General features: G+C 43.1%; 2 protein-coding genes across 3 annotated transcripts; both read right to left on the bottom strand.

Annotated features, from left to right (window-relative positions):
- Positions 1-922: 922 nt before the first annotated feature.
- LOC100274357 (Protein ABA DEFICIENT 4 chloroplastic) lies at positions 923-2,741 on the bottom strand. Of its 2 annotated transcripts, XM_008674309.4 has the most exons (6): positions 2,547-2,741; positions 2,259-2,448; positions 2,077-2,177; positions 1,843-1,971; positions 1,666-1,754; positions 923-1,569 (listed from the first exon to the last, which is right to left on the bottom strand). In XM_008674309.4, the coding sequence occupies exons 1-6, from the start codon at positions 2,595-2,597 to the stop codon at positions 1,431-1,433; spliced, it is 699 nt and encodes a 232-aa protein (XP_008672531.1). In that variant the 5' UTR covers positions 2,598-2,741; the 3' UTR covers positions 923-1,430. The 2 variants fall into 2 exon arrangements, with proteins under 2 accessions (XP_008672531.1, NP_001142189.1); NM_001148717.1 differs by having other exon boundaries at positions 1,358-1,754; positions 2,547-2,643.
- A 2,784-nt stretch (positions 2,742-5,525) lies between these two features.
- LOC100382048 (uncharacterized) lies at positions 5,526-11,670 on the bottom strand. The gene is made up of 10 exons (NM_001394902.1): positions 11,117-11,670; positions 10,625-10,762; positions 8,661-8,846; positions 7,633-7,770; positions 7,401-7,522; positions 7,131-7,263; positions 6,923-7,052; positions 6,745-6,824; positions 6,519-6,650; positions 5,526-6,167 (listed from the first exon to the last, which is right to left on the bottom strand). The coding sequence occupies exons 1-10, from the start codon at positions 11,573-11,575 to the stop codon at positions 5,943-5,945; spliced, it is 1,743 nt and encodes a 580-aa protein (NP_001381831.1). The 5' UTR covers positions 11,576-11,670; the 3' UTR covers positions 5,526-5,942.
- Between the last annotated feature and the right edge of the window lie 422 nt (positions 11,671-12,092).

Here is a 12,092-nt window from a genome sequence, read left to right as displayed (position 1 = left end):
GAGTATATTTTCACGCATTTCAAATTGTACATTGTACACTAGATAGTCAAAAGTTAGAAGACGTTGCTTATCATGCCTGTCTTGCTCATATGCTCCCAATGTTCGACTACGTTGGATTTAGATCAATATTATTCTTCTTGCTTATTTTGGTTATACTGAAAAGCAAATATAAATAGAGCTTCCAAACTTTCGTGTGATGTGTGGGTCCGAATAATTGAGCGATTAATATGCATATGAAGTGGCCAATAAAATTTGATGCTTCAATAATTGAGCTGGATCCGAAACGACCATGACTAAATCTACACAAGACAGGTAACCAAGGTTGTGTTTGGTTTATTTGCTGAAAAGTACTTTTGCTGCTAAAAATTTGGAAAGCAACTAAATGTGTGGATCCTGAAGTTGCTCTTCTAAAAGAACTATTTTCTCATAACTATCATAGTATTATATGTTCCCGTTGCAACGCACGGGCACTAAAATAGTATACTATAAATTCCTAGACGATAAAGTCATGTTTGAATCCTTAGAATTGAATTCATTTTAGTAGTAACTTAAGCATATATTAATTAATCTAATTTGATTTTATATAAAATATATTTGTATAATATTGGTAGAAAGATATTGAAGATATTTATGTGCTATATTTTTATTATAGAGGAGTGAGCTGAAGAGCGTTCTATAAATTATAGAGTAAAAACAAATTCTACTTATAAAAAATCATTTCTGATCTTTTATCACATAAATTTGAGATAGACTTATATCTAAATTTTGAAAAAGTGATGAAAAGTTAAATTTCAAACTAAATAGATTACTTTATTAAATAAATTCTAATTACTCAAAAATGAATGGATCCCGTAAGTGAATTCAGCTGTCAGCATTTTTGTTTTTTGAAAAAAAATAGGCGAGCCCACATGGCAAGAATCGGTGCGTTAAACCAGTTTTATTCATATCCAGATCATATAAAACCGGCTCGTTCGGTTATTCCTATTACATATAGATTGAATAGAATTAGAAAAAGTTAAAAAATTTAACTTGTTTGGGATTTATTTTGTTCATCAAATGTAACGTAAATAGTAATGGTAACGATTCACCTTCGAATACTGGTAGTAATAAATTTAAATAAGACGGTATACATTTGTAGTATGATATCGATACCGGTTGGACTTAAACAAACATGATTTAACGTTATCGGTTACCATTACGTTACCAAAGTATAACGATTTAACGTTTGTTTAAGTCCAACCGTATTATAAATGGATACCGCCTTATTTAAATTTATTACCACCGGTATTCGAGTGTGAATCGTTACTCTTATCATTTACGTTACATTTGGTGAATCAAACGGTAAACCCTATCAATTCCGCTCAATCCACATCTCCACATGGTAACAATGGAAGAATCCTAGATACAATACAACCACCCAATTGCAATCATCAGTGTGAGCGGGCAACTGCCCCTGCCAGTACCTTGGTCAGCACATGAGCCAGGATCCCAACCGGGCAGAAGAGCAGGCACAGCGAGACAGAGTGCCTGGTCTCGACGTTGTTCCTGAGGCCGTCGTGGTACACCTGCCTGCATTGCAAACCCAAACCAAAACGCGCGACGCGTCCCCCTCAGTCCCAGCACTGCTACTTGGTTGGTTGGTTGGTTCAGTGGTGCGTGCCTGACCTTGCCGCGAAGAGGTCGACTGCTAGGAGGTGGATCCACGCGGAGGCGACGGTCATCTCGCTCGCGAACATCCTCACGATGCCCGCCAACTGCCAAGTCGTCCCATCCCATCTCTGTGAGCAGCTAGCAGCAGCAGCTAACAGCAGCAGAACATTGGGACAACGCGTAGCACAGTACCTCAGGGAGCCAGTACTTGCTAGCGAACATGGCGCGCAGGGTGTCGGGGGTCCAGGACAGGTAGAGCAGGTAGGCGTAGAGGAGGCCCAGGGCGACGTAGGGAGCGCCGCTCTCCACGGTGCGTTTGGTCTGCGCGCAGGAGCAGGGAGATGAGGACATGAGGTGGTGACCACTGACGAGAGAGCTCCATGCCTTGAGTTATTAAGTTGTGAATGACGGAGGAAGATGGCTCACGATGTCGGCGTTGGGGGCGACGACCATGAGGGTGTAGAAGGGGAGGACGGCGACCGTGCCCAGGGTGAAGGCGCAGCTGGCAATCTGAGACGTCGTCGTCACTGTCAATGTCAATTTCAGCCAGGTCAATTTCACAGACAGTTCGAAGAATGAGAAAAATCGAACTGTTCAAGGGAGCGTACATGCGCGAGGCCGGAACAGCGGCTGCGTCCTCCTGCCAGTGCCGCGGGCGCCGGCACGAGGGACCGCCCCCGCGAGCTCGGGCAGCAAGGGGCGCGCCCAGGAGCACGCGGTCGACGGGCGGAACTGGGCGCCGGGCACGCGCGCCTCCGCCCGCTGCCGCAGCGCCAGCGGGAGCCGGAGGATGCTGACCTGCAGCAAGGCAGATGCAGAGCAAATCAACCAGCTGCGCACGGCAGACACGAGAGGGTAGTGGCGAATTCTCGCCGTTGTTGGGGCTGGCGACCTACCCGCGTGCTGGCGGAGAGCGCGAGGGCGGACGGGGACGCGCAGGGCGCCATGTCTGGGGACTGGGGGGGCGAGGGAAGCGGACGCGGGGGAGTCCCCTTTGCCTTTGTAGTTTGTACTACCGCGGCAGGCGGCACCACTGGGCACTCTGGAACAGTGGCGACCACACCCAGCCCTGGCCCGGCCCTCCGACTCCGACCAGCAGGCTAGAAGCGGCTCGTGCGGCTGCCTTGCCCTGCCATGCCGGGCGCGTCGGGTCTGTGGCGCTCGACGCGTGGGCGGGCGCACCGTCCTCCGCACCGCCACCAATCACCAATCCAGCGTCGTGCTGGCGCTGACTCCACTCCATTCCATCACGAGTAGAGATGTCAATGCATAATTCCCCACCGGGTTATAGCATTTCAGACTCATCCCCATCATATTTGGTACATCCCTATACCCATACTCATATCCATCATGGGTACAAAATCCATCTCATACCCATCCCCATTTGGGTTTCGGGTCCCCAATGGGTCCCCATCCCCAATTAAGGGATAACTAGGTACTAACATCTAGCACAAACTATCTAGATTTTATACATCACCACATCGACAAACACTCATCCATGAACCATGATTCATTCATCCATCCATCAGAAAAGAAATCAGTACTTTGGGACCAATATAAGAAATGGAGTCTGCTAGGTTTGATGGTCGACTCGGCCTCAACTCATTCATACAAATAGGATAGATGTACACATATGAAATACCCATGGGTAATCGGGTTTGGATTATTGCTTCCCAAACTCATACTCGTTTACCCAATGGGTAGAGATTTTGTCCCATGTCCATACCTATGGGGACAAATTTTGTCTCATACCCATACCCTAATAGGGAAATTTCCCACGAGTTAGCGGGTATCGGGTCCCCGTTGACGTCTCTAATCACGAGTCAAGCAAAGCCACGCACCCCCATGTGCGGATGTGCAGGGGGCGAAGCGATAGCCGTACGCCCGTACCCACCCACCCTGTCAATCTGCCCCCTTTCTTCGCCGCCGGCGCGGCGCTTCCGCCTCGACACGTCGCCGCCCAGTCCAGGAATATGATTTCCAATACGGGAAGAACGTTTGGAACTTTTGTTAACTCTAGACAAATTTGTCCCCAGGACCTCAGAAGGTTTTTGTGTATCACATTTTACTAGTTGGTTTAGTTTACAAATTTTTTTTTGTTTTTTTAAGCAACACACTGTTTGAATCAAAATATTTTAAAATATATATATATATATATAGAAGGAGAGAAGACCTCAGTTACAAATATACCTAGTTTAAAATAAATAGACTCAAGCGGATAGTTATCTATCACAAACCCATCGCATGAATACCTCACAACTGTCGCACGTTGGCCACGTATGCGTCTCTTCCATGTGGTATGTCCAGTCTTGTCATAGCTACTGCATCCGCTCTTGGAAAATTTTTCTTCATTTTTTAGTTTTTTGATAACTTTTGTTTTAAAATTAACTTCTACTTATTTTCTTTTTTATTTTGTTAACTTCTTTATTGCGCCAACGCACATGGCTTGATAAAATTATGTTGTGACGTGGTAAATATTTGTCGTTTACTTTTAAACTAAACCGCTACAAATAAAAAAAATGGAGGAACTATTTTTTTAAGGTCAATGTATTATTTTATCATACCAACACGAATATCATGGCAAGTCTCTTGAAAAAAATCATATCTTTATCATACGACGTTGAATAAATATGATTTTTATATAAAACATCATGTATCTTGATTATAGAACTAAAATTTTCTAGTTTAATATTTTTAAAATTTAAGGTCGTTAATATATTAAAAATATAAGTTCCAGCGGCATAGTAAACACGTATAAGCACTTGTCATCTACATGGTGTCATGATACTTTTAAGCGAACATTATAGCTCTCAATAAAATCCAAAAAAATTATAGTTCTTTTATTTGACATCATTAAAATATTAATATTAAACAAATAATGTAAAATTTTACCGATGTATTAATTATGTATGATGGCTTGTCACAGCATAAATTGTGTGATGCTAAATGATGATAATTTTTATATCAAAAAATGTGGCTACTTGACGAGGTATATCAAAATTTTAGGGAACGGATCAGATGCAATCGAACACTTGGTGCAAACCATACAATCAGTCATAACAATTTTACAAAATAATTCTTTCATCATGTATCATCTTTTATCATCTTTTATGAAACATGTTGGTTTGCAAAGTTTGCACTAAGTGCTTGGTGACCTAATCCGTTCCCAACTTTTAAATAGGTACGATTAGTACTAAAGGTATTTTTATCCTCTTACCAGATATCATTTTTCCTCTAGATAGAAAAAAGGTTTTTAATTAATATAGTGTGATTTGAACAAATATACATTTTCATGGTGTCCACCAGACAAACGAATCTTGATGTGCCTGTCTACAAAACCTTTTTTTGTCCTGGAGACAAAATTCTCATCTCTTCTATTCCCAGTACGATAGATCATGGAGAAATTAGAGACCTAAGAGGAAAAATGATATGGTAGATCATAAAAAATTGACATCTGGACCAGTCCCACATAAGCTGCAGATAATAATCGGGCATGAAGGAAAACCTTCTCATCCACAGTATCCACACCACCAAGAGACAGTAGATAACATACAGTCCCTTGAGATTCAGATCGAATCCTCAAATAAAAAAACCCAGAAATTAACCAGCATCTCCCTCGTCCAAAAACCATCTGGAAATGCAACATATTTCAAAAGATCTTCACGCTCCAACATCAGACATCACACCTGCACATACAGACCCTTGGGATTCAGACCGATTCCTCAAATAAATAAATTAACCAGAAATTAACCAGCACCTCCGGCGTCCAAAAAAATGGAACATGTTTCAAAAGGCCTTCAGGCATCACATTCACACCTGCAAAAAGGGAGATCTTCGACAACAGCACACTGACACGAGCACAGCATCACACGCAATTTAATCGGATATCAACGCAACAGATACATTTAGCCGACAAGCACACAGCACCGAATACGATTCAAGATTCTTAATTTTTAAACCAAAACTGTTTGCAATCATCTCAGATGCAGAAAGAGAAAAGCAAAGGTGTTAATCCTCTGGTTGAGCCGTTTGACTTGACCTTCTTCGCACCCATCAGTCTACCGATTAACCAACTCCCTGCAAAGTCGACTGCGTCTCCTCCCACGCACTGCTGCTCGAGGAGACGCGGGAAAAATAAAAAAAGGCAACTCAGGAAACTGTACCCTTTCGGTTCTAGCGCCTATCCCCCTCTTATTCTCACCCCCTGAGCTCTCTTCACTGATGAGTGAGCCATCCCCTTTGGATGGCTCGTATAATTTAGATCCACGTCTGGAGATTCTGGACAGGTATGTTTAGAACGACAGGTGCGATGAGACCATCGCCTGGACCTTCTCGAGGTCCATGCCAGGAGACAGCACGTAACTAGCAGCAACAGCGAGCGCGATGACCACCAGGCTGCTCTTCAGGCAGGTGGCGCCACGGGTCAGCTTTCCAAAGATCGCCTTGCAGTGCTTGTCTGCTTCTTTGATAGATGCCTGCTTTCCAGCATCTGTTGTGGACTCCAGCGCAGCCTCATTCTGCCATAGCAACAAATGTACGAATTAGAGGTTTAAAATACATGAATGTCTAAGGATATGCATATGCTATGAGTAATAATATTGCATGCCTTGGTCAAACTAGTATGCTTTGGCTGTGCATATGAATCACAGTGGGAAATGCCTAAAGTAACATAATATGTGTTGTTCATTTTGGCATCATACCTTCAGGCACTTCACAACGTGAGTTAACATTTTAAAAACTATTCCTTTTAGTTTATTCAGGAGTAGCAAAAAGTTGCACATAAAATATAATGTGAATGAGATTAACATCTGAACTGTAAAAATGTTGAAGTTAAACAAAGCAATTTATGAAACAATCACTTGTCTTACCTTAGCCTTAAAGTTCTTCACTGTTGCCTTGAGAGCTTCAGAACTGAGCTTAGGAGACACATCCCTCCAATCAATCACAACTTTGCTCAGGACAGCAACACTGGCTTCAATATTTTCAAGATAAATTCTTTCCTGAGAATTGAAAAAACAAGCCACTTAAGGCACAACTTTCTTGCGTGGAGCTACAGTACAAGGACAAATGGACAAAAGACTAAAGAATACTCACCCACTGCTTGTAAGACTCTGCATTTTGAGTTAAGCACCAAATGAAAACATCAACAGCCTCCCTGGTGAGCTCTGCGTTGTCTGGATATGATATCGCCAGTAAGCTAATTAGATGTGTATCAAAACAAAGGCAAAAAGGACTGTACAGTAAGCTATTAAAAGATAGTATGTCGACTCACTTTCTTGCATTGCTTTTGCACACAAAGGTAAAAGCTGTTGTGATGCTTGTTTCACAGTTTTTGAGCCAGGAGGACCGGCAAGAGCCAACTCCTTGATTATTGGGTAGGCTGCTTCAAACCTTTCTGTAGCCTACAGAATTGTTTTAGGTCATCAGAGCATGACTCATGAATGTTTACTAACAAGAGCTTAGGAAGGAAAAAAATGAACCTTCACTCGAGCATTAGAAACAGGAAATGTGGCTCTCATGAACAAGTCAAATGAAACAGGGGGAACTAAGCGTTCTCCCTTTCTAACAGCACCATTCAATAATATAGAACGAGCTTTGGTGACAGACAAAATTCTACACACAAACAATACGAGGTGTTAGAACTACAAATATTTTCAAAGTGTGTTAAAACGAAATCAGAATGGTGCTTTATAATATACAACACAGCAACACCATGATGTTACTAATTAGAGCTTTATACTAAGTAATACCTTTCAAGCAACTGCAAAACCAAATCTCTTGCAAGGGGATTCCCACTTGACTTCGCACATAATGTGGGAAATAGAGAATGAGCCCAGCAAAACATGCCAGACACTAGGTCACCTTGAGAGGCCTGCAGTGCATCAGAAAAGAATTGGTACAAAAAAAATATAATTATAAAAATGGTAAAGAATTGGAAAGCATAAGTAGTAACTAGCACAAAGGTGCCAGGGAAGAGAGTACCTGAGCAATAACCCAGACAATGATGGGAAGCTTTTCCTGTCCCAGATATTTATTGTTTCCCATTATCTTTGGCATAACATTTACCAGTACATCAGGCTTTCTTCTTAAAGTCATGGCAAGAACAACAAAGATTGCAACCTGTCATCATCAACAATCAGTAAAAAAGTACCAGCCAAAAAGAAAGACCGAGCCATTCATCATTACAAATAAAAGGCCAATAATTCAGTGAGTGTTGGTCAACATCAACAACTTAAGATTTATCATATAGATAAACCTATATGATCCATAGTCTGGGAGGATCTTAATGCAAATATTTGATTCCGCTCACAAACACCTTACATAAAAGGCAAAAAGGCACATCAACAACTGGAGAATCACAATTCACATTAAGTCGTAAATGGAAATAATGCAAAAAAAATCAGGATCAGATGGTGAACAAAAACCACATTAGAATAAAAAAATCAGTCCTCTGATCAAATAATGATGGTAACATCCAAATACATGTACACATATGAAAGGAGATCTAGAAAACAAATACATCAGGCTATTTGAATTTTACACAATCTAGAAGACTAGAACTTGATGTACATGGCACTACAAAGCACATACTCCTATCTATAAACGTGGAATGTCAGCATATTGCTCAAATAATATAAAATTTGCACGATCTACATAGTTGTTCTTCACAAGATGGTGTATAAACATAATAGCACAATACATTACTAACAGACACCAGTAACAGGGATGTCCAGCTCAACACATATGATAAAACATATGGCATGGCATTGGCATGTCCAGTTTATCTGCTATCTCAGCGCAAGTTGCAGACGAATAAAATTAATTAAACAAAATGTACATTTTCATCCGTTCACCTAGATGTTCACTTGTTAAGAATAATACAGCCATGACCCATTTCATATCCAACAAAAGGAATAAGATTCCAACTGGAATATTATTTGTATTTAGAAACACATGTACATTATACATCCTAGGATGATAGTTAAAAGTCAACATGACTTGAATGTTACCTGGGCCCTTGGAGACTGTTGTGCAACCTTCTTTGAACCCTTAGGGCCAGCTGATGGACCTGACAATTCAGACATGATGCTATCTATGCACCACAAAACAAAGTCTCCCAGGGCATCAGAAGATCTTTGACTGATCCAATCACTCACAGTCTTGATCACAGCCTCAGATATATGGCACAGTGGGATCTGCTCAACACAGTTATTAGTTAGACACATACCGAAAATGAATAAGAAAGAAAAATCAGAGGCATTATCATCATTAAATCTCATACTGTAATATAAAATACAATCATGCTCATGAAGCCAGAACAATAGTGCCAACCACCATCAGTACACGGGAACATTAATTGCAAGCATAGATAGAATTACATAATAACAAATCAATGTGACCAATGAAGGATTATAACTTCATCCTAATATGGAAAATGTTGCTAAAAATATATAGTAATTAAATAACTTGACCCAGCTGTATACTGCAACACAATTGACTAGCAAAATTCGTGTAATCAAGTCGATATTCTTGGCATGCACGTTATAATCATCACATTGATGGCCAGGCCTTGCCTGAGGGGGGTCGAGCAGGGCAACCGATCTGGGCCCCCAATTCCCAGAGGCCCCACCCTAGTGCATACGGGGACGATAGGCAGCTAGGCAGGCTGCATCCCACAGGCAAGCAACACAAGGCAATACTGAACCTGAACGCTAGGGCACGCCGCACCTGCGAGCGTGATTATCTTACGGCGATAGTCCCGCTGTCCAGGTTCTTGCTTCTGTCTTACTTCTATTTTTACCGCTCAAGTTTTTCCATGACAAATTGAATTATTTTAATTAGCTGATACATAGTAAAAAAAAAAAAGTAGTTCCTGTGGTATTGGGGCCTCAGTCTATAATCCTGTCGTGGGCCCCTCAAAACTTAGGAACGGCCCTGGTGATGGCCAATCAGGACTCACGCATTCGGAGCGCCTACCTGCCACCATGCAGGGAACATGCATGTTACTGTAATAATAGGGTGGCCTCAATCACTTTCCTCAGTTGGTTATCTGAGTTTGTTAAGATACGACAAATGTGTCATAACGGTTTCCCAAACCGGAGACGTTAATGCATAGATATTCCAAATTTTAGCGCGAAACATAAAAACACAAATACATCACTACGTGCGGCTAAAGCACAGTAACGTAACATGAAAACATAAACCTCCAACAGGCAGCAATTGCGTCTAAGCATGAGCTGAAAAAAATTGATCACGTGCATATAAACCAGAGACGTTATTGCACAGATTCTCCAAATTTTGGCGCGAAACATAAATACCAAATGCATCACTACGTGCAGCTACAGCACAGTAACGTAACATTAAAACATAAACATCCAACAGGCAGCAATTGCGTCTAAGCATGAGCTGAAAAAAATGATCACATGCATATAAACCAGGGACGTTATTGCACGGATTCTCCAAATTTTGGCGCGAAACATAAATACCAAATACATCACTACGTGCAGCTACAGCACAATAACATAACATTAAAACATAAACCTCCAATCAACAGCAATTGCGTCTAAGCATGAGCTGAAAAAAATGATCACATGCATATAAACCAGAGACGTTATTGCACGGATTCTCCAAATTTTAGTGTGAAACATAAATACCAAATACATCACTACGTGCGGCTACAGCACAATAACATAACATTAAAACATAAACCTCCAATCAACAGCAATTGCAACTAAGCACAATCTGGAAAAAAGTTTCGCATGCATAAAAAACCAAAGACCTTAATGCATGGATTTTCCTAATTTTGGAGTGAAACATAAATACCAAATGCATCACTACGTGCGCTACAGCACAGTAGAGTAACATTAAAAAAATAGACCTCCTACAGACAGCAATTGCATCTAAGCAGTCTGAAAAAAAATGATGACATGCATAAATAGATTCCAGAACAATATCTAGTGATATGATAACTCACATCAACCATCTTGGACACTGTTGATTCTTTGAACATCTTTGCCCATGGAAATTGAGATGCGCTCACAGCTGCAAATGCCCGGCCAAAGTAATCAGCAAACCTCATGAGCTGAATGTCCTGTTGATTCTCGTACGATGCCTGCACAGAACAAATAATCAGAATATACATACACAACAGAAAGTGTACCAACCTTTTGCAGGCTAATCCTAATACCAAAGCCCAGAGCTCCCCGAGATCCATCTTTACATCCTAAGATCCGACTTTCAGGCAAGGCAACAGTACTATATTGGATAGAATTTTGGTTCAACTTGATCCGAAACCCGGTACGTCCTAGCATTTCGTCGGAATTTCATCAATTCCAGCGAGATCCGTCGCTAAACCCTACCCAGATCCGATCCGTAAAAAGACAAAACCTTGATCCGGACCATCATCACAAGATCTCATTTTTTTAACAGGAATTCGACGGGGAGGAGAGGTTTGACGCGGCCTTACCGAGATCTCGAAGAGGTGCGCTGCGAGGTTCTCGGCGTCGATCAGGACGGCGGCCTCGGCGACCGTCACCTTCGGCTTCTTCACCTTGGGCTTCTTAGGCTTCTTGACCTCTCCCTCCTGGCGCGGGGCAGCGGCCTCGTCGGAGTCGTCGTCGTCGGAGTAGGCGGCGCCCGTGGCAACGGCGATCCGCGCGTCGTCGAGGTCGGCCGCCCTGGAGGCGAGCTGCTGCTGCAGCGCGCGGTGGCGCTCCTGGGAGCGCTTCTCGACGGCGTCGAAGACGCCGCCAGGCTTGCCGTTGGACTGCAGCGCCAGATCGGGCGCCGTGGTGCGGGGCGGCTGCGCCTGCTTGCGGTTGCGCTTGGGATACGACACCGTCTGCCAGCCGTGCGAGGGGTCGGAGGAGGCGGCCGCCGCCATGGAGGAGGAGGAGGAGGCGCCCGCGAGGTCGTCCATCGCCATAGCTGCCACGCGCGCGAGGAGGGGGAGGCGAGACTCCTCCTGGCTTTCGAGAGGCGACGAGCAGGAACAGGAAGGAAGAAAGCAGCTGTGAGAGAGACGAGGACGAGGGATGCGCAGGCGTGGCTGGATTTTATTGTGAACGGCGAGCCGAGGGTGCCGCGTGCGTCGCGTGCACTGCACCCCGTCTGTCCTCTCTCCGCCCCCGCTCCTCGCCGCTCTGGTCACTCACAACACACAGTCACACCTCCGTTTTTCCGTTTCCTCGCTGTCTCGGGCGTGATCTTGTGAGACTTCTTGGCTGCTATCTTTTCTTCTAGCTCGTTCTTTTCTCTGGTGCAGCTTTCCGGTTCTGTTTGTTTGGAAACAACTTCGGTGACGCTGACATGAGCTGGCCGTGGATATAGATGCGGTTCCGTCGACCATGGATGGGTACGTACAATTGCTTAAAAAAGCTGCCTGCTCTTCTTCACACTGTCGTACGAAGCTCATGAGTAGGGCTGTAAAAAAGCAGTTGTCC

This window comes from Zea mays, chromosome 3 (assembly GCF_902167145.1).
Source record: "Zea mays cultivar B73 chromosome 3, Zm-B73-REFERENCE-NAM-5.0, whole genome shotgun sequence".
NCBI classification, from domain to species: domain Eukaryota; kingdom Viridiplantae; phylum Streptophyta; class Magnoliopsida; order Poales; family Poaceae; genus Zea; species Zea mays.
This window is presented reverse-complemented; position numbering and strand designations above follow the sequence as displayed.

Bases quoted from the DNA above. Each gene is read 5' to 3' on its own strand.
- LOC100274357 (XM_008674309.4), bottom strand. From the start codon at position 2,597: ATGGCGCCCTGCGCGTCCCCGTCCGCCCTCGCGCTCTCCGCCAGCACG. The intron at 1,755-1,842 runs GTACTGTGCTAC...ACGACTTGGCAG, and splicing joins GCAAGTACTGGCTCCCTGAG to TTGGCGGGCATCGTGAGGAT. The intron at 1,570-1,665 runs GTCAGGCACGCA...TTTGCAATGCAG, and splicing joins GTCGACCTCTTCGCGGCAAG to GCAGGTGTACCACGACGGCC.
- LOC100382048 (NM_001394902.1), bottom strand. From the start codon at position 11,575: ATGGCGATGGACGACCTCGCGGGCGCCTCCTCCTCCTCCTCCATGGCG. The intron at 7,523-7,632 runs GTACTCTCTTCC...GATGCACTGCAG, and splicing joins TTGTCTGGGTTATTGCTCAG to GCCTCTCAAGGTGACCTAGT. The intron at 6,651-6,744 runs GTGAGTATTCTT...TTCAATTCTCAG, and splicing joins CAGAGTCTTACAAGCAGTGG to GAAAGAATTTATCTTGAAAA.